Below are 27,292 nucleotides of genomic sequence, written 5' to 3' on the forward strand. Positions count from 1 at the left end.
TACGAGGAAATTTTGGCTCGTGCCGGTTCCCGCAAGTCCTTCCAGGATCTGCTGGCCGGGTGCCAGCTGGCCGGCTCGGGCTCGGCACGGGCTGCCCGGGGCACGGGAGGCGCCCGCTCCCCTCACAGCCCCGGCCAGGGTGAGCCCAGGGCAGGACTGGGCTGGGGAGGCTCATCCTGCACCCCTGACCCCCGGCTGGGTCCCATCGCTGCCCTCCTGGGGGCTGTGGGGACAGCGATGGGGATGGGAACAGCGATGGGGACAGAGAACCTGGTTTCTGCAAGTTGCAGATATTGTTGGGCACTGGGATGGGCCATGCACCCAGTGGGGTAATTTGTGGGGTACAGTTAGTGGGGTACAGCCACAGCACCACTCCCAGAAGTTGGAAGTCCTGGAAGTTTCTGCCTCCAGCTGGGAAATAAACCCCCATCAGTGCAGCCAATCCATGAGTACCAAGCAGAGCCTTCCTGGCACAGCCAGGTGTGAACTCTAAAAATTACTGCTGACCTCCCTTGGAACCTGGCAGCACTAAACGTTCTGCCCTCTGGGTGTGTGAGAGGACCTTGCCAGCACTCTGCAAATGGGATTTTTGGGAGAAACAGTCCCCCCAGCTCTGCCTGTCCCCACCTGGTGGCCATTGAGGGGCTCAGGGTGGTCCCCTCAGTCTGAGCACCCACAGGACCAGCCCAGAGGGTGAGGATCTGCCCTCTCAGCAGGATGGTGCTTTCAGGAATTGTGCTGGCAGCGTGGGGGGGTTGAATCAGTGCCCAAAGGCCCTGTCAGCTTTCCAGGGAAGGAAGTGGTTTCAGATACGAAACTGGGGGTGTTGGGGGGAGGAGATGGCCCAGCAAACCCCCACCATGGGTCTGGAGCTGCTCGGTCCAGGGACTGTTCCAAGAACCCACCCTGTTCTGTTTCAGCCTCGTGGCCGCCCTTCCTCTTCCTGGGGCCCAACCTGGGCACCCTCAGCCCCTTCCTGGCATCTGCCAGCTGCCCAGTGCTCCTGGGATGCCCCTGCGTCCCCAGCCCCAGCCCCCCTGGCTGGGCTCTTGCCTTCACTGGTCTCCCCCAGAGATCCCCAGAGCGGGAATGGGCTGGGACAGCCCCGCTCTTGACCTGCAGCCCTGGCTGCCATCCCGGCATGGGCGGGGCTGGGAGATTCCCAGATTTTCTCAGAGAACTCATCCCAGATGCTGATGGGAGCCACCTGGAGTGGCTGCATGTCCCCTGTCCCCATCAACCCCCAGGGTTGGTGTTGTGGGGGGCTCTGTGCCTTTCCCAATTGAATCCTCCTGGGATACTATCCTGGAGCTGCTGAGGCCACCCCCAGCACCACTGAGACAAAGCTCCAGTCCCCCAGACTGGATCTGACCCAGATCCAGTCCCATCTCTGGTGCCCCAGAGAGAGAGAGCAGAGACGCCAAACCAGCCCCATGCCCCTTCCTCATCCCAACAAACCCACAGCAGGAGCCACCTGGGCTGGTGTTTTTCCATCTTTTATTTTAAAAGTCATAATTGAAGTTTAACAAAGTTTGACCCCGTTGTGGGAGCTGGGAGGGCACCAGTGGAGACCCCACTCCTGCTCCCTCCAGCCCCGCTCCCCTCGCTGCCCCCCGGCATCGGCTCCGATGTCACCACAGGGATCCTTTGAAGGATGTTTTATTGGGGAGGGGGTCCCACCACAAGTGCAGGTGGTCAGGGGGTGTGGGCCCAGGGAACCCCCTGTGTCCCCTCCCACAGTACAGACATGCAGGGATTTATAAAAGGGGGTCTGGGGGGGACGGAGGGCCCTGCTCAGCCACCATCTGTCCAAGGGACAAATAAAAAAGCACAGCCAGGGCCCAGGGTCACGGGAAGCCATCGTCATCGTCCTCTGCCATCTCCTTGGCAAACTCCAGGTCCTGCTGCTCACGCTCCCGGCGCTCCTGGAAAGCAAAGGCCGAGGTTGGTGGCAGCTGGGGACAGGAGCCACATCCTTCCCGTGGCCGTGGTGGCCGCAGAGATCTCACCTCTGCAGATTCCAAGTCCTTGTTGTACGATTTGGGTGGGAACCTCATGGCCTGGAGAAAAAGAAGAGGAGCAGCTCAGAGCGGAGCCAGCCCTGAGCCACGTCCTGCTGTCCCCACCAGGGAGCGGGGGACAGGCTGTGCTCACCTTCACGGACATGTTGTGGATGTCGAGGCAGAAGGAGATGCGCTGGTGGAAGGCCAGCTGGGGCTCCCGTGTGGAGTAGATGTCGATCATCTCCTTGGACTGCACGTAGCCCTTCTCGTGGTTGATGCTGGCCTCGATCACGCCATCCCGGATGGCCTGCGAGCCCGGGCACGGGGCAGGGCATGGGATGTCCCCAAGGGCTCACACAGAGTCCCCTGAGCGTCCCCCAGCTCTCCCTGGAGGAGCCTCAACCCAAACCCAGAGGTGCTGCAGGGAGGGCTGTGGGGGAACGGGGCAGGGTGGGGGCTGTGGGCACATCCCACAGGGATGGGATTCCCTGTGCTGGTACCTTGGCAACGATGAACTCGGCGTCCTCGGGGCTGTCCAGCTGCAGCTTCTGGGCGATGTCAGCCAGGGAGATGCGCGAGTAGGAGAGGCTGATCATGCGGACACCTGCAGGACAAGGGAAGGGGATGCAGCCCCCAGGCCTGCCCAGCCTGCTGGGGGTCCCCAAACACCCTCCCCTCCTACCTGTCTTGATGACGTTGTGCCTCAGCCGAATGATCAGGGTGTAGGTGCCATCAGCCTGGAACTTGTCCCCAAACTGGTCAAGGACTTGGTTGAACTTGGCCAGGTTTCCTGTCCTGACGGCTGGAGGGAAGAAGGTGGGAATGGGGGAAGGAGAAAGGGAATTCCCACTGGGTCCTTTCCCACTGAGGATATTCCATGATCCCCTGACCCTGCAGGAAGGACAGACGGACAGGGGTGGGCAGCCATACCCTGGGTCAGCAGGAAGTAGGGCATGAGCGAGCGCTTGAGCGAGGGCTGCCGGAACTGGAGCCTGTCCGGGATCTCCCCGAGGAGCAGCTCCACCACGATGAGCAGCTTGTGCACCTGGGGCACAGCAAGACTCTGAGTGAGTCCCCATGGGGCCTGAAACTGTCCCTGTGCACTCCAAGAGGTCTTGCACCCATCCCCGTGGGGCACAAGACTCCAGGAGATCCCAAACTCATTCCTGTCCCTGTGGGGCCTGGAAGGTCACAGATTTGTCCCTGGGAAGTTCCAAACCTGGGAGGTCCTGCACTCATCATCCCTGCAGGGCCCAACAGCCTGGGAGGTCCCAAATCTGTCCCCATGGGGCCTGACCCTGGGAGATCCCACACCCATCCCTGCAGAACCCAACCCTGGGGGCTCCCAGATCTCATCCTGAAAGGTGCCAAGCCTGGGAGATCCCAGAACCATCCCCGTGGAGCCCAACCCTGGGGAGCCCTGGACCTGATCCTAGGAAGTCCCAAATCCCAAGGGATCTGACATCCAAGGAGGTCCCAAACCTGGGAGATCCCAAATGAAACTCCATGGGGCCTGACATCTGAGAAGGTCCCAAACCTTGGAGTTCCCAACCCAAATTCCATGGGGTCTGACATCCCAGAAGGTCCCAAACTTGGGAGCTCCCAAACCAAATTCCATGGGGTCTGACATCCCAGAAGGTCCCAAACTTGGGAGCTCCCAAACAAAATTCCATGGGGTCTGACATCCCAGGAGGTCCCAAACCTGGGAGATCCCAAACCAAATTCCATGGCCCCTGACAGCCCAGAAGGTCCCACATCCAAGCCCTGCGAGATCCCAAACCTGGTAGTTCCCAAACCAAATTCCATGGGTCTGACATCCCAGAAGGTCCCAAACCTGGGAGATCCCAAACCTGGGAGCTCCCAAACCAAATTCCACAGAGCCTGACATCCCAGAAGGTTCCACATCCAAGAACTGTGAGATCCCAACCCTGAGGAGTCCCAAACCTGGGAGTTCCCAACCCAAATTCCATGGCCCCTGACAGCCCAGAAGGTCCCAAACCTTGGAGTTCACAACCATCTGTGAACACCGAAACGCTGGAGTTCCCAAACTAAATTCCATGGAGTCTGACATCCCAGAAGGTCCCAAACCTGGGAGCTCCCAAACCAAATTTCATGGGGTCTCACATCCCAGAAGGTCCCAAACCTTGGAGTTCCCAACCCAAATTCCACAGCGCCTGACATCCCAGAAGGTCCCACAACCAACCCCTGTGAGATCCCAACCCCAAGAGGTCTCAGCCCCAAGCCAGGGGGCTCCTGCCCCCTCCTCACTCACCGTCTGCTTGAAGCCCACGGCCGTGTGCTGCGGGGCCTTGCGCAGGGCGTTGGTCATGGTGCGCCGCGCCTCCGAGTACTCCAGCTGGATGGCCTTGATCCGCCCTGCGCCCACACGGGGCGGGTGGGGAAAGCCACCCAGTGAATCCAACCTGACCTACACGGATGGGGCTCCAAATCCTGCCTGGAAGCCCCACCTCCAGCTGATCAAAGGGGTTCTCTGAGGAACCGGAGGTGCCGGGAGGCAGGGCAGGCGCCGAGCCCCGCTCACCTGTGTAGTACAGGTACCGAGCCCACTCGTTGTTGTTGGCCTGCTCGGGGAACACGGATTTGGAGACGAGTTTTTCAGCCTGGTCGTAGAGGTTGTAGTGGAGGTAATTCCTCAGGAGCAGGTTCAGGAGCGTGGCCTGGCCGTCGGCGTCGTGGCGCAGCGTGGCCGTGCGGAGCCGGGCGTGCAGGAAGCTGTGGGGTGGGACAGGGAGTCGGGGAACAGGGAGAAAAACAGGGGGATCAAACTCAGGGACAGCCCTCCACAAAAAGAGGGAGGAAAACAGGGGGATCAAGCTCTTCCCACAGGAAGAGAGAGGAAAACAGGGGGGATCAAACTCAGGGACAGCCCTCCACAAAAAGAGGGAGGAAAACAGGGGGATCAACCTCTTCCCACAGGAAGAGAGAGGAAAACAGGGGGGATCAAATCAGGGACAGCCCTCCATAAAAAGAGGGAGGAAAACAGGGGGATCAAACTCTTCCCACAAAAAGAGGGAGGAAAACAGGGGGATCAAGCTCAGGGATAGCCCTCCACAAAAAGAGCAAGGAAAACAGGGGGATCAAGCTCTTCCCACAAAAAGAGGGAGGAAAACAGGGGGATCAAGCTCTTCCCACAAAAAGAGGGAGGAAAACAGGGGGGATCAAGCTCTTCCCACAAAAAGAGGGAGGAAAACAAAAGGATAAAACTCAGGGACAGCCATCCACAAAAAAAGGGAGGAAAACACGGGGATCAAGCTCAGGGATAGCCCCCCACAAAAAGAGGGAGGAAAACAGGGGGATCAAGCTCAGGGATAGCCCCCCACAAAGAGCGAGGAAAACAGGGGGATCAAGCTCAGGGACAGCCCCCCACAAAAAGAGGGAGGAAAACAGGGGGATCAAGCTCAGGGACAGCCATCCCACCTCCGGACCACGTCGAGTTTGTTGAGGAATTCGTAGATGCGGGAGTGGTAGTAGTAGCACTTGGCCACCACCAGGTCCAGGGCGCGGCGGTTCTGGGAGCTGATCTTCTGCATCAGGTCATCGGACACCTTCTGAGCCTGAGGGACAGCAAGGGAGGTCAGAGCAGGGGGATTGATCCCAGGAGGGGCAGAGACCACCCGGGCTGTGGGGAACAAGCAAACACTGCTGGGATGAGGGACAGCAAGGGGCAGAGGCAGGGGATGGCTGGGGGGCAGCTCAGGGTCTCACCTCGGGGTACCTCTTGCTGTTCATCAGGTAGATGACGAGCAGCAGCTGCAGGTAAGCCTCCACCTCTGGCAGGAGAGGGGCTGAGGCTGCTTTCCCTGTCCTTGGGCGGAATTGCAGCTCAGCTTCTGTGTCCATGGACTGAGGAGAGAGAGAAATTGGGGATCACCGTCCCTGTGTGGAGACAGCAGCCAGCCCAGGACTGCAAGGACCTGTCCCCGCTCACATCTGTGTCTGAGCAGAGGGGCTGCTCATCCCCAGTGTCCCCAGACCCCACTGCCCTACTCCAGAGGCTATTTGGAGAGGGAAAGAATCATGGAATTCCAGGCTTTTTGAGTTGGAGGGGCCTTCAATTCATCCCTACCCTGCCACCTTCCACTAAATGAGGTTTTTCCCAGCCTTGTCCAACCCAGCCATGGACACTTCCAGGCATGGGGCAGCCACAACTTTCCTGGGAAATCCATTCTGGTGCTTCACTGCCATCACAGGGAAGAATTTCTGGCAAATATCCCTCTGTCAGGGGCAAGCCATTTCCCCTTGTCCTGTCACCCCAAGCCCTTGTAAATATTCCCTCTCCATCTTTCCTGTTGCTTCTTCAGATACTGGGAGGCCACAATAAGTTCACCCCTAAACCTTCTTTTCTTCAGGGTGAACAATCCCAATTCTCCTTGTCATTCCTCACAGTTGAGCTGCTCCATCCCTTTGAATAGCCTCTGGATTCACTCCTACACCTCCACAAGGCTGAAAAATCCCAATTCTCCCTGTCCTTCCTCACAGCTGAGCTGCTCCATCCCTTTGATTATCCTCTGGATTCACTCCTACACCTCCACATCCTTCCTGTGCTGGGGCAGTGTTGTTGCAGGCTCCCAGCTGGGTAATAATTAGCATTATTTATGATTGCAGAAGGCTGATCAATTGTTTTATTCTATTCTATTATACTATATTTATTAAGAAGCTCATCACCTTTACAGACAGTCTGATACAGCTTTGACTTAAGAGGTCATTCTCTTTAAATGATAATTCTGACCAGTTTTTAACTAAATCTTTAAACTAAACACCATCACCAGTGTCTAACCAAGAAATCCCCCTTTGGTAAACAACCTCCATAACACATCCCACACGTGCACAACAACAGGTGCAGCAAGTGCAGATAAGAATTGTTTCTCATTATTTTTCTCTGATTTTCCCACAGGAAAACGCCTGGGGAAGTCCTCAGTTGGTCTCTGTGGGCAGAGAGAATTCTACAGGGGGTAGGGGGGTGTCAGCAGAGCAGGGCAGAGGGGAGGGCAGCAGGTGTCCCTACCTCCTCCAGGAAGCCCAGCAGGAAGTCCCTGACAGTGCAGTTGGAGGTGAAGAAGCCATGGATGGCCTTGTGCAGCACGTTGGGGTTGAGGCGGCGCGAGGTGGAGGGCAGAGCCCGCAGGGCCCTCAGGACGTAGCGCGGCTCCTTCCCCGACACCGCCTTCTCCAGCTGCTTCACGTGCTCCTTGATGTCTGTGGGGGCACAGAGGGACACCCCTGAGCCCAAACCCTCTGCCAGCACAGCCAGGGCTGTCCCCTTGCCCTGTTCTGCTGTTCCCACCTGCCCTTGGTGTCCCCAGTGTCCCACCTGCCCTGTTTGGAGCTTCACGTGCTCCTTGATGTCTGTGGGGGCACAGAGGGACACCCCTCAGCCCAAACCCTCTGCCAGCACAGCCAGGGCTGTCCCCTTGCCCTGTCCTGCTGCTCTGAGCTCCCTCTGCCCATGCCCTTGGTGTCCCCAGTGTCCCACCTGCCCTGTTTGGAGCTTCACGTGCTCCTTGATGTCTATGGGGGAAAAATCCTCTGCCAGCAGCACCCCTGAGCAAAGCCAGGGCTGTCCCCTTGCCCTGTTCTGCTGTTCTGAGCTGCCCTTGGTGTCCCCAGTGATCCCACCTGCCCTGTTTGGAGCTTCACGTGCTCCTCGATGTCTGTGGGGGCACACACGGACACCCCTCAGCCCAAATCCCAGGGCTGCCCCCTCGCCCTGTCCTGCTGTTCTGAGCTGCCCTTGGTGTCCCCAGTGTCCCCCCTGCCCTGTTTGGAGCAGGGCGGTGGAGAGGCCCTTGCAGAGTTTTCTCCCTCTGCACCACCATGGGGTCCCACCACAGCAGCCCCCCTGTCCCTCACAGTCTGTCCCCAAACACGCCCTCACCCTCACAATTCCCTTCTACAGTGATCGCCCCAAAACACAATTCCATCCCCCATTCTTCAGTGACCCCAAAACCAACCTCCCCCTTCCTTTCCCTCACACACCGCCCCAAACACCCTTCTCCAGTGTCTCCCGCACAGAAAACACAGCTCCCATTTCCATTTCCCTCCCTAAACCCCCTTCCCTATACTGACACCCCCCCAAACACACCTCCCCTCTCCCCTTCCCCAAAGTGTCCCCTACCCTAAACTCAGCTCTCATTTCTCTTTCCCTCAGAGCCCCCAGCACTGATCTCACCATTCCCCTCCTCCATCACCTTTTCTCAGCCCCCCTCAGGTACCCCCACCCTGACCCCCTCAGGGCTTCCTGTACCTCCCCCCAATCCCCCCCTCCAACACCCCCAATCTGTGCCAGACCCCCTTCAACCCCTCAGTCCCCCCTCATCCCCACAGCCACCCCCATTACAACAACACCCCCCCCTCACCCTCCAGCGTGATCGCGTCCAGCTCCCGCTGCGGCTGCCGCTCTCCGCCCGCCTCGGGGGCCACCGGCGCCGCCTCCTCGTGCATCTCGACGTCGGGGGGTGCGGGCGGGGGTCCCTCCGGGGGTGCCTTGGCCTTGTCGCCGCGGCGGCGGGACGCGCCGTCCTGCTTCATGGCGTGACACTGCACAACGGGCCGCCAGGCGCGACCAGCCGAGCGACGAGCGACACACGATCGTCTCCTTCCGCCTTTCGCTCGTCAGTTTCCGTCCTCGCTCGGGTTGTTCCGTCGCGCTTTCGGATGGCTCGGGCACCGCTCGGGGAGTTCCGTCGCGGCCGCTCGTCGAGTTTCGTGATGGTCTCGGGTATTTCCGTCTTCGCTCGTAGATTTTCGCCTGCATTTTCGGGCGTTATCGTCGAGCCCTCTCGGAAGGTTCCGGTATCAATCGGCTTCTTTCGCTGCTCTCCTTCGGGAATCTCCGTAGAGCTTTCGGGGGTTTCCGCCGGGTGCTGAGCTGTTCCCGCCTTTTGGGGGCGCGAGCGAGTCTTCGCTGAGGTCCCGTGAGGGGCTTGTCCGTGAGGGGAGATCCCGTGAAGGGACCCGCGAGGAGCTGGTCTGTGAGGGGCATCCCGTAAAGGTCACGTACATTGTCCATGAGGGGAGATCCCGTGAAGGGTCCCGTGAGGAGCTGGTCTGTGAGGGGCATCCCGTAAAGGTCCCGTGAGGGGCTTGTCCATGAGGGGAGATCCCGTGAAGGGTCCCGTGAGGAGCTGGTCTGTGAGGGGGCATCCCGTGAAAGGGGCTTGTCTGTGAGGGGGGATCCCGTGAAAGGGGCTTGTCTGTGAGGGGGATCCCGTGAAGAGTCCCGTGAGGGGCCGGGCTGGGATCGGGGATTCTGTGAGGGGCCGGGCTGGGGCCAGGTCGGGACTCCCGTGAAGGGTCCCGTGAGGGGCTGGGCTGGGACTGGAAATTCTGTGAGGGGTCCCGTGAGGGACCGCACTAGGACAAGGTCGGGGGTCCCATGAAGTGTCCCGTCGTGAGGGACTTGTCTGTGAGGGGGCACCCCGTGGAGGGTCTCTTGAGGGGCTTGTCTGTGAGGGGGCATCCCGTGAAGCGTCCCGTGAGGGGCCAGCCTGGGACCGGGGATTTTCTGAGAGCTCCCGTGAGGGGCTGGGCTGGGACAAGGTGGGGGAACCCGTGAGGGGTCCCGTGAGGGGCTGGGCTGGGACAAGGTGGGGGAACCCGTGAGGGGTCCCATGAGGGGCTGGGCTGGGATCGGGGATTCTCTGAGGGGTCCGTTGTGGTCCATGTGGGGTCGGTCTGGGACCGGGGACCCTGCAAAGGGTCCCGAACCCGTGAGGGGTCCCATGAGGGGCTGGGCTGGGATCGGGGATTCTCTGAGGGGTCCGTTGTGGTCCATGTGGGGTCGGTCTGGGACCGGGGACCCTGCAAAGGGTCCCGAACCCGTGAGGGGTCCCATGAGGGGCTGGGCTGGGATCGGGGATTCTCTGAGGGGTCCCTTGTGGTCCATGTGGGGTCGGTCTGGGACCGGGGACCCTGCAAAGGGTCCCTTGTGGGCTTGGGGACCCTGTGAGGGGCTGGGCTGGGATCGGGAATCCCGTGAGTGAGGAGGGAGCTGGGAGCAGGGATCCCATGAGGGGCCAGGTTGAAGCTGGGGGTTCTGTGAGGGGCCTGGTCTGGGACTGAGGCCAAAGGGTCTCATGGTGGCTCCAGGTTGGAGCTGGGCTTTCCTCGTAGCTGTTGCAAGGCAGAGCCTGGTTGCTGGCGCTCCCAGAGCCATCAGTCCCCACTCAGGTGAGCAGTGCTGCCCTTGCTGCAGGCACCCATGGCCTCCAGAGACCCTCCCAGGGTCTCACAGCCTGAGGGACTCCCCTGACTTCCCCTCAGGGCTAAGTGCCTGTATTTTCATATAGTATGTCAAGCTTGTCAGATGTGCTGTGGAACCAAAACCACACAAAATTAAGAAATTGACTTTGACAACACCCAATTATGTATCAAAAATCCTCTTTATTTATAGAGATAACGAGAGTATGATTGCTCCAAAGTGCTCCATGTGTCCATTGAACATCTCAGGGATGATGACAATGCTGGGACCAGGGAGGTGTCAGTAAAACAAATCCACTTTGACATCCAACCTTTAGTACCCATAATGAATTTTCCTGCCTTAAATTTCCTTTTGCCAGCCAAAGCAGCCTTGATTATTAACAAGGATGGTGTTGGGAGAGAAAACTGGCTTATTAGCAGAGATTTCACAAGACCTCACCGAGGGGTTCTGTGGGCTGGGCCAGGGACCTGGAACCACTCAGGAAGTTAAGGGCATACAGGGCCACAAACAGGGCAGCTATGGCCTCGAAGGGTTGATCCCTAGGGATAACTGATCCATTTTCCTGGAGCTGCAGTCCACTCAGCTCCACAAGGGCAATGGTTAACATCTGGTCTTCCTCCTGTGAGAAGAGCACGCTGGCATCCACAAGAAAAGTCTCTTTCTCCTTATCCAGGTCATGTTTCAGGAGATTTTCAACCTTCACAGCAACAACAAAAAAAGCAAAATCACATTTTCAATCAATTGTCAACTTGTGTCATCATTATGGAAATATTGCTAGAATTAACATAGCCCCTGCTTCCCCTTGAAGGGAGCCAAGTGTGATTTGTGTTCTCACCAGGTTCAGCTGTTGGGACACAATCTTCCTTTCCAAGGATTCCAGCAGCAGCAGCAGCTGATCCTCTGTTAACTCTGCAGAAATAAACTGGGTTTGTATCTGAAATATTGCACCAAGCTTAGTGGTGGGCTGGGACTGGTGAGCAGGATGGGAAAGAGTGAAGAGGATGGGAAGGGTGATCATTTCCTGTAGGAAATGCTGCTTTGGTCAAAGTTCTTTGGATGTTTTAATAGAAATTACTTGTGCAAGCTCCCTGTGAGAGTGATCTGGCTGTTACCCACAATATCCCATATGGGATATGGAGTTGGAAGGGATCTAGAAGGATAACTGATGTGCAACTCCTGTCCCTGCACAGACACCCCAACAGCCCCACCCTGTGCTGAGGGTGTTGTCCAAGCCCTGCTGGAGCTGTGTCAGCCTTGGGGCTGTGACCATTGCCTGGGGAGTCTGTTCAGTGCCTGAGCCCCCTCTGGGATAAGAACTTTCCCAAAATCCAACCCAGCTGTCCCAGACACAGCTGCAGCCATTGGCCTGGGTCGTGTTGCTGGTCAGCAGAGCAGAGATGTGGGCTGCCCTTGGGAGGAAGCTGTGGCCAGAATTGAGGGAGCAGGGAGCCCTGGGTGGGTGCAGAGGGGGTTTCTCTCCTCTCCTCTCCCCTCCATGGGCCTTGGATGTAGATTCCCCTTGAAGAGGAGGAGGAGTATGAGAGGAAGGCAAGAGGGAATGGCAGGAGTGGGAGTCATCCCTGCCTTGATTTCCTCCTTGAAGCCCCAAAGCCTCACCCTGCAAAGCATCAAGGACGTAGGTGATTCCTTCTGCCAGCTGAAGGAGATGATGTCTTTGGGATTGCTGCAAGGTGCTGAAGAGTTCTTTTAAATCTGGGCTCTCAGTTCTCAGCTCATAACCATCATTTTCCTCAAGAACTTCTTCCATCTGTGGGGAACAAGGAGAAGAAATGTCAGGATTTGAGGGCAGAGGCTGCTGCTTGTCCTGAGCAGGGAGCTGTGCTGAGAGAGGGAATTTTGGATGGGCAGTTGTGGCCCAGGGCAGGTGACTTGTGGGACAGGAGGAGTGGTGTGGATGTGTCTGTGTTTATAAATTGTGTCAGTAAAAGCTTCACTTACTTTCTGGCTGAGCTCTTGAAGGAGGTTCTTGTCTCTCATCACAGCTTTGATGGTGTTTAAGATGATGAGCAGCAGGTCAGGAGACAACTCGGGGAAAATTCGGCAGGAATATCGAACTTCTGTCCTCACTTCTCCTAATTTTCCTGCTGAGGGACCTGCAACCCAGAATGAGTCCAAATCACTTGAGTTCTAGGAGCTAAGTGGGAGCTCTTAACCCAGAGTTTGAAACACTCATTTGATATCGAATTTGGGCAGTTGTGGTGTCTCGGGGAAGATGCAAATCCATCTCTCCTGGTTGTTTGCTTTATGCTGGGAGATTCCATCTTATCCAAAGCAGCCAAAAGTTGTGAGAGTGGAAGCAGTAAAATACATTCCTTACCATCAGCTATATAAGCTTGGCTTCTCACAGCTTCTGCTGGGAAGTAATCCAGATCTAAAAGAGGACAAAACAACACTTTTCTATACCAGCCTTCCCAGTGGTGGTCACCCCCTCAGCTTCCTCCCTGGCTCTTCTCTTCTGAGCAGGAAAGGAAAAGAAGCACGAAAACTCTGCTCTCTGTGCCATTTATCATAAGGAGCTCAGCACCTCCTGAAACGTGGATCTGAGCCTTCCTTCCTTCTTTCCTTTCTTTACTGTCCCCTCTCCAAAGAGCATCTTTGAACTTGTATGGTTTATCTGACCTCCCCCAGGTGATTTCCGTCTCTCACATTGCCTCCTCCTGTCTGCAGACAAGCTGAAGGTAGCTCTGAGGGCAAGAGGTGCTTCATAAAATGTTCTTCCTCTTCTGGAATGGAGAACTTGATCATTTCTGGAAGTTGCTTACCCCATTTTCCATCTCTAATGTGCAGTGGGATGGTCCTGAAGGCCAGAGTGCATCCCTTGGGTATCACTATGCTTTGTTTGTCCTCCCTGTTGCTCTGCATAAAGAAAACAGCCTGTCAGAACAGCTGGGTGCAGGTGTTGGGGAAGCAAGGAGGGAGAAGCCAAACCTGTGCACAGAGTGAAGCATAAAATTTGGCCTTGAAGCCCCCGTCTGCCTTGGTGGATTCCTTGTACACGGCCTCCTCTGAGGCCTCGAGGGTTTCAGTGACCACGTACAGCCTGATGTCTGTTCTCTGGAGCTGTCGGATGAAGGAGTGATCCATGTTGATTTCCCTAAAAGAGGAAAAGGATGGGAAGGGTTTGGAGCACCAGGAGCAGCTGAGGCATCTGGGAGGGATAAACCTGTATGGGGGAACTTGTCGCTCATTTCCTGTCTAACCTGGCCTAATTAGAGGAAGTTCATGTCCTAAGGTTTTAATCTTGGGTTTTGGCTGTGAAAACTGATTGTTGACCTGGTGTGAGCTGGAGGGAGATGACTGGAACATGTCTGATCCCTTTCTCATTCCTTACCTTTCTTTTCTCAATGCCTCCAGGTATTGGTGTGATATGCTCTTCTTCTGTGGCGTAATGGAAAACTCTTTGGACAAGGAGGCACCTCCTTTCAGCTCCACATTTGTAGGGTCAAATGAAATGCTGAGACCTCCATCAGCTTGGTCAGCACTGACTTTTGTGAGAGTGAATTGGCTGGACTCTTGATGGAGGGACTCTGAAACAATTCCATGGATTATCTTAAACAGCCCTACAAAGACTCAGCACTGTAAGTATCTAATACACAACAAAGCTGGAAATTGGTACAGTTCAGCCACAAAGAGTTCAAAAATAATTTCTGTGATATTTGATAAATTCATATTGATCAATTTGGGTTTTACCTGTGCTTGTACCATCTTCTCCAGGCAGCAGCACATCATCCAGTGTGAAGCCTGTTCTCTGGTAGTAGGGAGCTCGATGAAATACAGTTTTTGGTTTGCTTTTTTTTTTCAGTAGATAGAGAGGCCTGAAGTGCTCATTGTCTGCGATGCTTTCAACAGGAACCAGTCCTTTGCACGGATCCATTTGATTTACAATGAATTTGGTGAGTTTTTTAAACATTCTGGCTGTGGCTGAGGTTTTGAAGCAAAAAATTGATTTGTGCCTTGGGAAAGAGGGAACACAAGCTAAGCTGAATTACTTGAAATAATAGGAGGACATTGTAACAAAGTGTGACTTAATGATTGAGAAGATTTCAAAATAATGCCTCAAAATCCCCCTCACTGTCCAAGGACACAAGTTTCACAGGGTTGTTTCAGGGAGTCTTTTAAGAGGAAGCAGCACGAGATGTGGGTTGTTTGGCCTTGTCCTCCTTTGCTGTTGAGCCTCAGTGATTGTGCAGAGAGAGCACAGCTGGCAGACCTTCAGGGTGCTGATTTTGGAGACAAATGTCCCCCAAAACAGAGAGACACCTACCCAGCCCAGCCTCATTGGGCAGGCCCTGGTGGTCTGCAAGGGAGAGCTGGTGCTTGAGAGCCAGCAGGAAATCCCTGTTTGTTTTCTCAGACAGCTTGTTTTTATCAGTTTCAACTTTCTGCTGTTTTATGGGAAGAAGGTGGGGAGGGGAAATTGGGCAATCAAGCCTGATATTGATGGGAAGGGACCTTAAGGGTCCTCCCATTCCCCCCCTGCCATGGCCAAGTACACATTCCACTCTCCCAGGCTGCTCGAAGCCGTGTCCAACCTGGTTGGAAACACTTCCATGGATGGGGCAGCCACAGCTTATCTGGGCATCCTGTTCTGGAGCCTCAGCATCCTCAGAGGGATTTCTTCCCAATATCCCATCTAATGCTACCCTGTTTCAATGTAAACCATTCCAAAGACAAATAGCCTTGTATGGTCAAGGTTAGTCGCCCTTGCAGGTCTCATTCCCTTGAAGGTCTCCAAGAAGAGAAGAAAAACTAAACAAGAGCACTTACCAGAGAGCTCCCACCAACCTTCTCCCCTTCCCAAAACTCTGGGATAACGCAGTTACCTGTTTGTGGGGTGGGGGGTGTGCAGAGCAGACCCTGGGGTGCTGAGGTGATGTGGCCTCTGGAGAGCAGCAGGACTGGGGAGAAAATCTCTGGTTTCCCTTCTGCTCAGAGGTGTGGAAGTGTTCTCTAAGTACGGGAGCCGTGAGTCGCACAGGAAGCTCGCACCACCACAACGCCAGAGCAAAGAGTAAACTGATTTCTCTTACCTTGCAAACAGGGGTTCCCTGAAGCAGCACCTGGGCAGGAGCAGTGTTAGACCCAGTCTAACAGTGTTAGACCCAATCTGTGCTGGAAGAACCCTGGCATTCCCCAGCAGTTTATCAGGAGCTGTTCCCAGCTGTGATGTCACTTCAGCAATTTTACATCCTCACCACCCGTGTTCCGCTTCCACAAAGTGGCCGTTGCTTACGTAACGCTTCCTTTTTACTCATTGAGCACAGTCTGTTACAGGGTTACTGGAACTTCCACAGGTGTAGGAGATGTAAATCCAGTGCTGGAAGTGTCCCAGACTGGATTGGGCAGGAATGTGCCCTGTCCATGGCAGCAGGTGGGACTGGGTGGCTTTAAGGTCCCTTCAAACAAAACCATTCCATCCTTGTGGATTCAGCTTTATAGAGCCAGGTAACACTGCTGTTCTTTGACAGATGGAGAAATGAACTCAGGAGGGGATATTGACAAGAAATTCCTCTCTGTGAGGGTGATGTGGCCCCAGAACAGGTTTCCCAGAGAAAATGAGGCTGCCCCATCCCTGGGAGTGTCCCAGGCCAGGTTGGATGTGGCTTGGAGCAGCCTGGGCTGGTGGAAGGTGTCCCTGCCCATGGCAGGGGTGGGAATGGCCCTGGAGCCTTAAGGTGCCTTCAAACCCGAGCCATTCCATGTCTGCTGGGTACATTGCTGTGCTTGTTTGAGAGCAAAAGCCATCCATGTGATGATTCCACCACTCAAGCACAAGTTTTTACCTGAATACTTTATTTTTATTAGTGTCCGTTAGAACTGTGTTAGAAGGAGTAATAAAAATATTCACACTTTATTTTAGAAAGTTCTCTACATGAGACTGCTGTGTCCACATCCAGAGCCCTTGTTTCTGGTACAGCCTCAATCCTGAGGTGTGCCATGGGACAGAAAAGAGACCAAAGTAAAAAACAGCCTTTGAGACCACCAAATTGCTTAGCAAGAAGCTGCACTTTATTTATAAAGTGATAATGGGAATATTTGTGGCATCTCTCTGAAGTGTTGCCCAAGTCTCTTGAGCATCTTGGAGAGATGGGAACGGAGAGGTGTCAGTGAAGCCTTTGGGATTTTCCCACCTTCCTACAACCAGCAGTTAATGGAGTCCCCACTGAACCAGAGAGGGACCAGGGTGAATCAGTGCTGATGTTTTCCTTTGGCTTTTGTTTTCTTTTCATTTCCTTCCTTTTCCTTTGCATTTCATTTTTGCCTTTGCATGTTCTTTCCCATCTGCCCTTCCCCTTCCCCTTTCCATCCTCTTTCCATTCCCTTTGCCCTTCCCTTTCCCATTTGCAGATTGCAGAAGCAGCAGCAGTAGCAGCATTCTGAGGGAAGCAGGATTACATGAATCATTGGTGCCAGGCCTGTGGTTGTTTGGGCTTTTGGATTTTCCTGTTTTCCCTCAGTATTTTTGGGGAGACAGACAGACAAATCCACTTTGATATCCTGCCTTTAGCATCCATATTGAATATTCTAGCTATGATTTGCTTTTGCCAGCCAAAGCAGCCTTGATTATTAACTAGGGTGATATTGGGAAGAAAATTTTCTTGTCAGCAGAGATTTCCCAACATCTTGTAGAAGAGTTCCCTGTGCAGGGCCAGGCACCGCCTACTTGGAACCACTCAGGAGTATGAGGGCATACAGGGCCACAAACAGGGCTGCCACAGCCTCGAAGGGTTCATCCCTAGGGATAGCTGATCCCTTTTCCTGGAGGAGCTGCACTCCACTCAGCTCCACCAGGGCAATGGTTAACATCTGGTCCTCCTCGTGTTGGAAAGAGAGCAGCCTGGCATTCACAGGGAAAGGGCTCATCTCATATTCCAGGTCATGTTTCAGTAGGTTTCCAACCTTTAAATGACAATAAAAAAGCAAACTCATTATTTTAATCAGTAGTCAAGTTGTGCCACTATGGAGATGTTGCTATAATTGCAATAGTCTGAGCTCCCTTGAAAGGGGCCAAATGTGATGTGTCTTCTCACCAGGTTCAGCTGTTGGGACACAATCTTCCTTTCCAAGGATTCCAGCAGCAGCAGCAGCTGATCCTCTGTTAACTCTGCAGAAATAAACTGAGTTTGTATCTGAAATACTGCACCAAGCTTAGTGGTGGGCTGGGACTGGTGAGCAGGAGGGGAAAGAGTGAAGAGGATGGGAAGGGTGATCATTTCTTGTAGGAAATGCTGCTTTGGTCAAAGGCTTTTTGGATGTTTTAATAGAAATGACTTGTGCAGGCTCCCTGTGAGAATGATCTGGCTGTTACCCACAATATCCCATATGGGATATGGAGTTGGAAGGGATCTAAAAGGATAACTGATGTGCAACTCCTGTCCCTGCACAGACACCCCAACAATCCCACCCTGTGCTGAGGGTGTTGTCCAAGCCCTGCTGGAGCTGTGTCAGCCTTGGGGCTGTGACCATTGCCTGGGGAGTCTGTTCAGTGCCTGAGCCCCCTCAGGGATAAGAACCTGTCCCAAAATCCAACCCAGCTGTCCCAGACACAGCTGCAGCCATTGGCCTGGGTCGTGTTGCTGGTCAGCAGAGCAGAGATGTGGGCTGCCCTTGGGAGGAAGCTGTGGCCAGAATTGAGGGAGCAGGGAGCCCTGGGTGGGTGCAGAGGGGGTTTCTCTCCTCTCCCCTCCATGGGCCTTGGATGTAGATTCCCCTTGAAGAGGAGGAGGAGTATGAGAGGAAGGAATGAGAGAATGGCAGGAGTGGGAGTCATCCCTGCCTTGATTTCCCCCTTGAAGCCCCAAAGCCTCACCCTGCAAAGCATCAAGGACGTAGGTGATTCCTTCTGCCAGTTGAAGGAGATGATGTCTTGGGGATTGCTGCAAGGTGCTGAAGAGTTCTTTTAAATCTGGGCTCTCAGTTCTCAGCTCATAACCATCATTTTCCTCAAGAACTTCGTCCATCTGTGGGAAACAAGGAGAAGAAATATCAGGATTTGAGGGCAGAGGCTGCTGCTTGTCCTGAGCAGGGAGCTGTGCTGAGAGAGGGAATTTTGGATGGGCAGTTGTGGCCCAGGGCAGGTGACTTGTGGGACAGGAGGAGTGGTGTGGATGTGTCTGTGTTTATAAATTGTGTCAGTAAAAGCTTCACTTACTTTCTGGCTGAGCTCTTGAAGGAGGTTCTCATCTCTCATCACAGCTTTGATGGTGTTTAAGATGATGAGCAGCCGGTCAGGAGACAACTCGGGGAAAATTCGGCAGGAATATCGAACTTCTGTCCTCACTTCTCCTAATTTTCCTGCTGAGGGACCTGCAACCCAGAATGAGTCCAAATCTGTCACTTGAGTTCTAGGAGTGGACAGGCAGCTCTAAACCTGGTTTTGAAACACTTCTCTGAGTGTTTTTGAAGCAATATGGAATTTGGGCAGGTGTGGTATCTCAGGGAAGATACAAATCCATCTCTCCTGGTGGTTTGTTTTATGCTGGGAGATTCCATCTTACCCAAAGCAGCCAAATGTTGTGCATGTGAAAGCAGTAAAATACATTACTTACCATCATCTACATAACCTTGCCTGTCCTCAACTACATTATCTTCATCTTCGTCTTGGAAATAATCCATTTCTGTAGCAGGATAAAAAGGACATTTATGGTTTTCTAGACCAGCCTTCACAGTGGTGGTTCACCCACCCTGTTTTTTCCCTGGTTCTTTTCTTCCAAGCAGAAAATTTCAGACCCAAACTCTCTTCTCTGTGCCATTTATCACCAGGAGCTTTGCAGCTCCTCAAAAGTAGATCAGACACTTCCTTCTTTCCATTTTTTACTGACCCCTGCCCAAACAAGATCTTTCTTGTGTGGCTCTTTGACCTTGCATGGGCTGTCTGGCTGCCCTCAGGTGATTTCTGTCCATCACACTGCCTCCCTCTCCTTGCAAACAAGTCTAGGATGTATCTGGGGCCAGGTGATTCTTCATAAAATGTTCTTCCTCTTGTGCACCTTTTCTAGAAGGGAGAAACTGGTCATTTCTGGAAGTTGCTTACCCCATGCTCCATCTCTAATGTGCAGTGGGACGGTCCTGAAGGCCAGCGTGCAGCCCTTGGGTATCACTATAGCTTGGTTGTTCTCTCTGGTGCCCTGGTGAAGGAAAACAACCAGTTAGAACAGCTGGGTGCAGGTGTTGGGAAGCAAGGAGGGAGAAGCCAAACCTTTGCATGGAGTGTGGCATAAATTTTAGCCTTGAAGCCCCTGTCTGCCTTGGTGGATTCCTCGTACACGGCCTCCTCTGAGGCCTCGAGGATTTCAGTGACCACGTACAGCCTGATGTCTGTTCTCTGGAGCTGTCGGATGAAGGAGTGATCCATGTTGATTTTCCTAAAAGAGGAAAAGGATGGGAAGGGTTTGGAGCACTAGGAGCAGCTGACACAACTGGGGGGATGTGCTGGTTTTCCATGGCCTGGATTTTGGTTTTTGGCTATTGAAAAACCGTTCTTAACGTGGTATAGGCAGGAGGGAGATAACTGGAGTGTGTGTGCTCCCTTTGTCATTCCTTACCTTTCTCTTCTCAGTGCCTCCAGGTATTGCTGTGATATGCCGTTCTTCTTTGACTTGACAGAGAACCCTTTGAACAAGGAGGCACCTCCTTTCAGCTCTACACTTGCAGGATCAAATGAAATGCTGAGACCTCCATCAACTTCATCAGCTCTGACTTTTGTGAGAGTGAATTGGTTGGAATCTTGATGGAGGGACTCTGAAACAATTCCATGGATTATCTTAATCAGGATTACAGACTCAGCACTGTCAGTATATCACATACAGAAGAAAGCTGGAACTTACTAGAGTTCAGCCACAAAGAGTTCAAAAATAATTTCTGTGATATTTGATAAATTCATATTGATAAATTTGGGTTTTACCTGCGCTTTTACCATCTTCTCCAGGCAGCAGCACATCATCCAGTGTGAAGCCTGTTCTCTGGTAGTAGGGAGCTCGATGGAATATGCGGTTTGATTTTTTTTTTTTAATCAGTAGGCAGAAAGGCCTGAAGTGCTCCTGGTCTGCAATGCTCTTGACAGGATCCAATTCTTTGCACGGATCCATTTGATTTACAATGATTTTGGTGAGTTTTTTAAACATTCTGGCTGTGGCTGAGGTTTTGAAGCAAAGCCAAAGGGATTTGTGCCTTGGGAAAGAGGGAACACAAGTTAAGCCAAATGACTTTAAATAATAGCACAGAATCACAGAATCAGCTAGGTGGGAAAAGATCTTTGAGATCATCTAGTCCAACCCATGACCTAACATTTCCTCATCAACTAAATCATGGTGCTGAGTGCCATGTCCAGTCTTTTTTAAAATACGTCCAGGGATGATTACTCCACCACCTCTCTGGGCAGATGATTCCAGTGGCCTATCACTCTTTCAGTGAAGAATTTTTTCGTGATGTCTAAGCAAAACTTCCCCTGGTGCAGCTTAAGCGGGATGTTGTAACAAAGTGTTTCTTTAATTAGTAAAAAATTTCAAAATAATGACTGGTATTACCCAAGACACGAGTTTCACAGGGTTGTTACAGGGAGCTTTTGGAGAGGAAGCAGCAGGAGCTGTGGGTTGTTTGACCTTGTACCCCTTTGCTGTTGAGCCTCAGTGATTGTGTAGAGAGAGCAGAGCAGGCACACTCTGAGGATGCTGATATTAGGGGCAAATGTCCCTGAAAATAAAGAGAAATCAGCCCAGCCTTATTGGGCAGGCCCTGGTGGTCTACAGGAGAGAGCTGGTGTTTGAGGGCCGAAAGAAATCCCAGTTTCCTTTCTGACACAGCTTCTTTTTATGAAAAAGTTTCAGTTTCACTTTTCTGGTGTTTTACACGAAAGAGCTGGAGAGGAGAAATTGAACAATCCAGAATGGTTTGGATGGGAAGGGACCTTAAAGCTCATCCCGTTCCTTTCCCTAAGATGGTCAGGGACACCTTCCACTATCCCAGGTTGCTCCAAGCCCTGGCCTTGGACACTTCCAGGGCAGTGTGCCGGTGTGGCTGTGTGCCGGTGTGGCTGTGTGCCGGTGTCTGACCATACAGAAATTCCTTCCCAATACCCGATCTAACCCTGCTCTCTTGGAGTTTAAACCATTCCAAAGACAAATAGCTGCCAGTGCTCAATGTTATTAGCCCTTCTGAGCTCTTTCCCTTGAAGGTCTCCAAGAAGAGAAGAAAAACTAAACAAGACCACTTAACAGAGAGCTCCCACCAACCTTCTCTACCCAAGAGCTCTACCCAAGCTCTGGGATGATGCACTTACCTGTTTGTGGGGTGGTGGGCGTGCAGAGCAGACCCTGAGGCTGCCAAGGTGGTGTGGCCTCTGGAGAGCAGCAGGACTGGGGACAAGTTCTCTGGCTCTCTGCCAAAGGTGGGGAAGTGTTTGCTAAGTACGGGAGCCGTGAGTTGCCACGATGGGAAGCTTGCCCCATCGCACGAACACAGAGCAAAGAGTAAATTGATTTTTCTTGCTGAAGTAGGTTCCTGGAAGCAACACCTGGGCAGGGGCAGTGTTAGATCTGATCCATGCTGGTGGTTCCCTGGCTGTTCACACCTGAGTTCTTATTCCCCAGAGTTATTCTCAGTTGGAGCAATTCACCATCCTCCTCCCCAGTGTTCCATTTCCTCAGAATGGCCATTGCTTGTGTGAGTCTTCCTTGAGCAGATTCTGTGATAGGGGCTGTGGAAAACTTGAAATTCTACAGATGTAGGAGATGTAAGCCCATGCCTGGAGCTGTCCAACATCAGACTGAACAGGAAGGTGTCCCTGCCCCTGGCAGCAGGTGGGACTGGATGCCTTTAAGGTCCCTTCAAACAAAACCATTCCATCCTTCAATACTGCAACGTTATCAAGCCATGTAATGCTGCTGTTCTTTGACAGATGGAGAAATGGACTCAGGAGGGAATATTGACAAGAAATTCCTCTCTGTGAGGGTGGGGAGGCCCTGGCAGTGGTTTCCCAGAGAAGCTGTGGCTGCCCCATCCCTTGGAGTGTCCAAGGCCAGGCTGGATGTGGCTTGGAGCAGCCTGGGCTGGTGGAAGGTGTCCCTGCCCATGGCAGGAAGCAGGAATGGATGAGGCTTAAGATGCCTTCCAACCTGAGTCATTCTATGTTTGCCATAGTCATTGTCATGCTTGTGTAAGAGCAAAAGCCATCCATGTGATGATTCCAGGACTCAAGTGCAAGTTTTTACCTGAATAATTAATTTTTATTAGTGTCTCTTAGAATACTGTACAAAGGAGTAATAAAAATATTCACACTTTATTTTAGAAAGTTTTCTACATGAGACTGCTGTGTCCACATCAAGGGCCCTTATTTCTGGTACAGCCTCAATCCTGAGGTTGTCAGGTGTGCCATGGGACAGAAAAGACACCAAAGTAAGAAACAGCCTTTGAGACCACCAAGTTGCTTAGCAAGAAGCTGCTCTTTATTGATAAAGTGATAATGAGGGTATTGTAGTATTGCTCTGAAGTGCTACCCGTGTCCCTCAAGCATCTCAGGGAGATGGCACCAGGGAGGTGTCAGTGAAACCTCTGGGATTTCCCCACCTTCCTGACACCAGCAGTTCAAGGATCCCATGCTGAAACACAGAGGGACCAGAGTAAGTGAACCACTGCTGATGTTCCTTTTGGCTTTTGTTTCCTTTTCATTTCCTCCCTTTTCCTTTGCATTTTCCTTTCCATTCCCTTTGCCCTTCCCTTTCCCATTTACTGATTGCAGCAGCAGCAGCAGCAGCATTTTGAGGGAAGCAGGATTACATGAAGCACTGGTGCCAGGCCTGTGATTCTTTAGGCTTTTGGATTTTCCTGTTGTCTTTCTGCATTCATGGGGAGACAGACAGACAAATCCACTTTGATATCCAGCCTTTAGCAACCATATTGAGTTTTCTTGCCTTAAATTTGTTTTTACCGCACAAAGCCTTCCAACATCTTGAGGAAGGGATCCCTGGGCAGGGCCATGTGTATCTGCAAGCCACTCAGGAGGTTGAGGGCGTACAGGGCCACTAACAGGGCAGCCATGGCCTCAAAGGGTTTATCCCTAGGGATAATTGATCCATCTTCCTGGAGCTGCACTCCACTCAGCTCCACAAGGGCAATGGTTAACATCTGGTCCTCCTTGTGTGGCAAGAGCTGCCTGGCATCCACAAGAAAAGTCCCCTTCCTCTTCACCTTGTCATGTTCCAGGAGATTTGCAACCTTCACAGGAACAACAAAAAACCAAAATCAGAATTTCAATCAGTTGCCAGCTTGTGTCATCATTATGGAAATGTTGCTAGAATTAACATAGCCCCTGCTTCCCCTTGAAGGGAGCCAAGTGTGATTTGTGTTCTCACCAGGTTCAGCTGTTGGGACACAATCTTCCTTTCCAAGGATTCCAGCAGCAGCAGCAGCTGATCCTCTGTTAACTCTGCAGAAATAAACTGGGTTTGGATCCAAAACCTCCCAGCAAGGTGATGGAGGTTGCTGGTGGGCTGGGACTGGTGAGCAGGATGGGAAAGAGTGAAGAGGATGGGAAGGGTGATCATTCCTTGTAGGAAATGCTGCTTTGGTCAAAGGCTTTTTGGATGTTTTAATAGAAATTATGTGTGCAGGCTCCCTGTGAGAGTGATCTGGCTGTTACCCACAATATCCCATATGGAATGTGGAGTTGGAAGGCACCTACAGGGATAATTGATGTGCAACTCCTGTCCCTGCACAGACACCCAACAGCCCCACCCTGTGCTGAGGGTGTTGTCCAAGCCCTGCTGGAGCTGTGTCAGCCTTGGGGCTGTGACCATTGCCTGGGGAGTCTGTTCAGTGCCTGAGCCCCCTCAGGGATAAGAACCTTTCCCAAAATCCAACCCAGCTGTCCCAGACACAGCTGCAGCCATTGGCCTGGGTTGTGTTGCTGGTCAGCAGAGCAGAGATGTGGGCTGCCCTTGGGAGGAAGCTGTGGCCAGAATTGAGGGAGCAGGGAGCCCTGGCTGGGTGCAGAGGGGGTTTCTCTCCTCTCCCCTCCATGGCACTTTCATGTTGATTCCACTTGAGGAGGAGGAGGAGGAGGAGGAGGAGTATGAGAGAAAGGCAGGAGGGAATGGCAGGAGTGGGAGTCATCCCTGCCTTGATTTCCCTCCTGAAGCCCCAAAGCCTCACCCTGCAAAGCATCAAGGACGTAGGTGATTCCTTCTGCCAGCTGAAGGAGATGATGTCTTGGGGATTGCTGTAAGGTGCTGAAGAGTTCTTTTAAATCTGGGCTTTCAGTTTTCAGCTCATAACCATAATTTTGCTCAGCAACTTCTTCCATCTGTGGGGAAGAAGGAAAAGAAATGTCAGGATTTGAGGGCAGAGGCTGCTGCTTCTCCTTAGCAGGGAGCTGTGCTGAGAGAGGGAATTTTGGATGGCTAATTGTTGTACAGGGCAGGTGACTTGTGCGACAAGAGGTGTGGTTGTGGCTGTGTCTGTATTTATAAATTGTGTCAGTGAGAAAAGCTTCACTTACTTTCTGGCTGAGCTCTTGAAGGAGGTTCTTGTCTCTCATCACAGCTTTGATGGTGTTTAAGATGATGAGCAGCAGGTCAGGAGACAACCCAGAGAAGATTCGACAGCAGATTTCAACTTCTTCCAGCCCTGGTCCTAATTCTACTCTCCGTGACAGGGGAACTGCAAACCAGAATGAATCCAAATCTGTCACTTCTGAACATGGAGTGCACATGCAGCTCTAAACCCAGAGTATGAAACCCTTCCCTGAGTGTTTTTGAAGCAATATGGAATTTGGGCAGTTGTGATGTCTCAGAGAAGCGGCAAATGCATCTCTCCTGTTGTTTAATACTGGGAGATTCCATCTTACCCAAAGCAGACAAAAGTTGTGCAAGTGGAAGCTGTGAAAGTATATTACTTACCAAATCTGGCATATGCTTCAATTTCAAAATGCTTCATATCTGCAGAAGAATATAAAGGACATTTATGGTGTTCTAAACCAGTCTTCCCACTGTTGGTTACCCACCCAGTTTTGTCCTTGGCTCTTTTCTTCTCAGGAAGGGAAGAGAAGGGACACCCAAACTCTGTTCTCCATGCCATTTATCAACAGGAGCTCTGCAGCTCCTGAAATATAGATCAGAGACTTCCTTCTTTCTTTACTAATCCCTCCCCAAACAGCATTTTTCCTGTGTAGTTCTTTGACCTAGCATGGGCAGTCTGACCTCCCCCAGCTGATTTCAGTCCCTCACACTGCCTCCATGTCCTTGCAGACAATATGAGGCTGTATCTGGGGCACAGTGATACTTCCTAAGATCTTCTTCTTCTGCACTATTTCCAGAAGGGAGAAGTCTGTCATTTCTGGAAGTTGCTTACTCCATTTTCCATCTCTAATGTATAGCGGGACGGTCCTGAAGGCCAGCGTGCAGCCCTTGGGTATGACTATGCTTTGTTTGTTCTCTCTGGTGCCCTGGTGAAGGAAAACAACCAGTTAGAACAGCTGGGTGCAGCTGTTGGGGAACAAAGGAGAGGAAAAGCCAAACCTGTGCACCAAGTGTGATGTGACAGAGGACATTAAAGACCCCATCTGCCATGATGGATGCTGTGTAGATAGTCTCCTCTGAGGCTTCGAGGATTTCCGTGACCATGTACAGATTGATGTTTGTTCTCTGGAGTTGTTGGATGAGGGAATGATTCATGTTGATTTGTCTAAAAGAGGAAAAGTATGGAAAGGGTTTGGAGCACCAGGAGTGGCAGATGCAGCTGGGGGTGCTCAGGCTGTAGAAGAGGAGGTTCAGGGGTGAACTTGTAGCTCCAGTTGAGGCATTCACATTCTCTGAACAGAGAGACATAATTCTCTATCTCAGGGTTTTTCCTGAAGAAGCACAGAGAGAACAAGAGAAAGTAGTTTTTTCTCATTCACTGCCTGTGTTTGTGCCCACGTGGAATGTGGTATGGAGATTGTTTACCCAAGGTGATTGCTTGATTGCATTCTGGTGATGGTTGTTTGGATTCATGGTCCAGTTGGATCCACAGCTGTGTCGGGACTCTGGGCAGAGAGTCACGGGTTTTTCTAGTTAGTTAGTTAGTTAGTTAGTTAGTTAGTTAGTTAGTTAGTTAGTATTATATAGTAAGTAAGTATGTAGTATAGTATAGTATAGTATAGTATAGTATAGTATAGTATAGTATAGTATAGTATAGTATCTCTTTAAAATAGTATATAATGTAATATAGTATAGTTTTAATAAGGCAATTGTTCAGCACTTCTGAATCAATGGAGTCAGATGCCAATCATTTTCCCTGTGTTAGGATACCATGCACCGATATCCAATCTTTGGCCTAGTTAGGGGAAATAATTGCCCAAAGTTCTTAATCTTTGCTTTTGGCTGTTGAAAGCCCATTATTGAGCTGGGGTGTGCTGGAGGGGGATGATTGGAGTGTGTGTGCTCCCTTTGTCATGCCTTACCTTTTTTTTCTCAGTGCCTCCAGTGATTGCAGTGGGATGCTCTTCTTTTGTAGCTTAATGGAAAAGACATTCAAGGAGGAGGCACCTATTTCCACTTCTGCATTTACAGGGCCCAAAGGAGCACTGGCATGCCCCTCAACCTGGTCAGCACTGGTTTTTGTGATAGTAAATTGGTTGGAATCTTGATGGAGGGACTCTGAAATAATTCCATGCATTATCGTAAGCAGGATTACACAGACTCAACACTATAATTATATCACACACACACATGAAAGCTGGAACATGGTACAGTTCAGCCACAAATGACCCAAACACATTATCTATAGAATTTGTGGTCTTTAGATTGAAAAATGTGAGTTTTACCTATGCTTTTACCATCTTTTCCAGGCAGCAGCACATCATCCAGTGTGAACCCTGTCCACTGATAGTAGGGAGCTGAGTGGAATATGCGTTTTGATTTTCTCTTTTGTATCAGTAGACAGAGAGGCCTGAAGTGCTCATGGTCTGCAATGCTCTCGACAGGGTCCAATTCTTTGCTCGGATCCATTTGATTTGCGATGAATTTGGTGAGTTTTTTAAACATTCTGTGGCTGAAGTTTTGAAGGAAAACCA

At 51.9% G+C, this 27,292-nt stretch overlaps 4 protein-coding genes across 4 annotated transcripts; all 4 read right to left on the reverse strand.

Moving 5' to 3' along the window:
- Window positions 1–1,520: 1,520 nt before the first annotated feature.
- PSMD3 (proteasome 26S subunit, non-ATPase 3) lies at window positions 1,521–8,636 on the reverse strand. Its single transcript, XM_058820629.1, has 12 exons — window positions 8,381–8,636; window positions 7,030–7,220; window positions 5,730–5,867; window positions 5,442–5,578; window positions 4,546–4,736; window positions 4,276–4,379; window positions 2,934–3,048; window positions 2,686–2,805; window positions 2,504–2,607; window positions 2,155–2,310; window positions 2,010–2,060; window positions 1,521–1,925 (listed from the first exon to the last, which is right to left on the reverse strand). Exons 1-12 carry the CDS (start codon window positions 8,550–8,552, stop codon window positions 1,848–1,850), a joined length of 1,557 nt encoding a protein of 518 aa, XP_058676612.1. The 5' UTR covers window positions 8,553–8,636; the 3' UTR covers window positions 1,521–1,847.
- A 1,805-nt stretch (window positions 8,637–10,441) lies between these two features.
- Window positions 10,442–15,344, reverse strand: LOC131568627 (gasdermin-A3-like). Its single transcript, XM_058820728.1, has 10 exons — window positions 15,276–15,344; window positions 13,936–14,198; window positions 13,577–13,772; window positions 13,174–13,339; window positions 13,008–13,101; window positions 12,563–12,616; window positions 12,184–12,338; window positions 11,842–11,992; window positions 11,060–11,133; window positions 10,442–10,921 (listed from the first exon to the last, which is right to left on the reverse strand). Exons 2-10 carry the CDS (start codon window positions 14,153–14,155, stop codon window positions 10,649–10,651), a joined length of 1,383 nt encoding a protein of 460 aa, XP_058676711.1. The 5' UTR covers window positions 14,156–14,198; window positions 15,276–15,344; the 3' UTR covers window positions 10,442–10,648.
- Window positions 15,345–16,748: 1,404 nt separating this feature from the next.
- Window positions 16,749–21,551, reverse strand: LOC131568746 (gasdermin-A-like). Its single transcript, XM_058820832.1, has 9 exons — window positions 21,524–21,551; window positions 20,150–20,415; window positions 19,791–19,986; window positions 19,445–19,610; window positions 19,280–19,373; window positions 18,398–18,552; window positions 18,056–18,206; window positions 17,277–17,350; window positions 16,749–17,145 (listed from the first exon to the last, which is right to left on the reverse strand). The coding sequence occupies exons 2-9, from the start codon at window positions 20,367–20,369 to the stop codon at window positions 16,906–16,908; spliced, it is 1,296 nt and encodes a 431-aa protein (XP_058676815.1). The 5' UTR covers window positions 20,370–20,415; window positions 21,524–21,551; the 3' UTR covers window positions 16,749–16,905.
- A 1,138-nt stretch (window positions 21,552–22,689) lies between these two features.
- LOC131568618 (gasdermin-A3-like) lies at window positions 22,690–27,267 on the reverse strand. The gene is made up of 8 exons (XM_058820722.1): window positions 27,044–27,267; window positions 26,681–26,876; window positions 25,758–25,923; window positions 25,591–25,684; window positions 24,740–24,924; window positions 24,394–24,544; window positions 23,595–23,668; window positions 22,690–23,457 (listed from the first exon to the last, which is right to left on the reverse strand). Exons 1-8 carry the CDS (start codon window positions 27,261–27,263, stop codon window positions 23,167–23,169), a joined length of 1,377 nt encoding a protein of 458 aa, XP_058676705.1. The 5' UTR covers window positions 27,264–27,267; the 3' UTR covers window positions 22,690–23,166.
- Between the last annotated feature and the right edge of the window lie 25 nt (window positions 27,268–27,292).

Source organism: Ammospiza caudacuta, chromosome 27, assembly GCF_027887145.1.
Source record: "Ammospiza caudacuta isolate bAmmCau1 chromosome 27, bAmmCau1.pri, whole genome shotgun sequence".
In the NCBI taxonomy this organism is placed as follows: Eukaryota; Metazoa; Chordata; class Aves; order Passeriformes; family Passerellidae; genus Ammospiza; species Ammospiza caudacuta.

Bases quoted from the DNA above. Each gene is read 5' to 3' on its own strand.
- LOC131568618 (XM_058820722.1), bottom strand. From the start codon at position 27,263: ATGTTTAAAAAACTCACCAAATTCATCGCAAATCAAATGGATCCGAGC. The intron at 25,685-25,757 runs GTTTGGCTTTTC...TTCCTTCACCAG, and splicing joins ACATCACACTTGGTGCACAG to GGCACCAGAGAGAACAAACA. The intron at 24,925-25,590 runs GTAAGCAACTTC...CAGAAGTGACAG, and splicing joins CATTAGAGATGGAAAATGGA to ATTTGGATTCATTCTGGTTT.
- LOC131568746 (XM_058820832.1), bottom strand. From the start codon at position 20,369: ATGTTTAAAAAACTCACCAAAATCATTGTAAATCAAATGGATCCGTGC. The intron at 19,374-19,444 runs GTTTGGCTTCTC...TTCCTTCACCAG, and splicing joins ATGCCACACTCCATGCAAAG to GGCACCAGAGAGAACAACCA. The intron at 17,351-18,055 runs GTGAGGCTTTGG...TTATTTCTGCAG, and splicing joins CGTCCTTGATGCTTTGCAGG to AGTTAACAGAGGATCAGCTG.
- PSMD3 (XM_058820629.1), bottom strand. From the start codon at position 8,552: ATGAAGCAGGACGGCGCGTCCCGCCGCCGCGGCGACAAGGCCAAGGCA. The intron at 7,221-8,380 runs GTGAGGGGGGGG...GTGCCCCCACAG, and splicing joins GGACGCGATCACGCTGGAGG to ACATCAAGGAGCACGTGAAG. The intron at 2,806-2,933 runs GTATGGCTGCCC...TCTTCCCTCCAG, and splicing joins CTACTTCCTGCTGACCCAGG to CCGTCAGGACAGGAAACCTG.
- LOC131568627 (XM_058820728.1), bottom strand. From the start codon at position 14,155: ATGTTTAAAAAACTCACCAAATTCATTGTAAATCAAATGGATCCGTGC. The intron at 13,102-13,173 runs GTTTGGCTTCTC...TTCTTTATGCAG, and splicing joins ATGCTTCACTCTGTGCACAG to AGCAACAGGGAGGACAAACA. The intron at 11,134-11,841 runs GTGAGGCTTTGG...TTATTTCTGCAG, and splicing joins CGTCCTTGATGCTTTGCAGG to AGTTAACAGAGGATCAGCTG.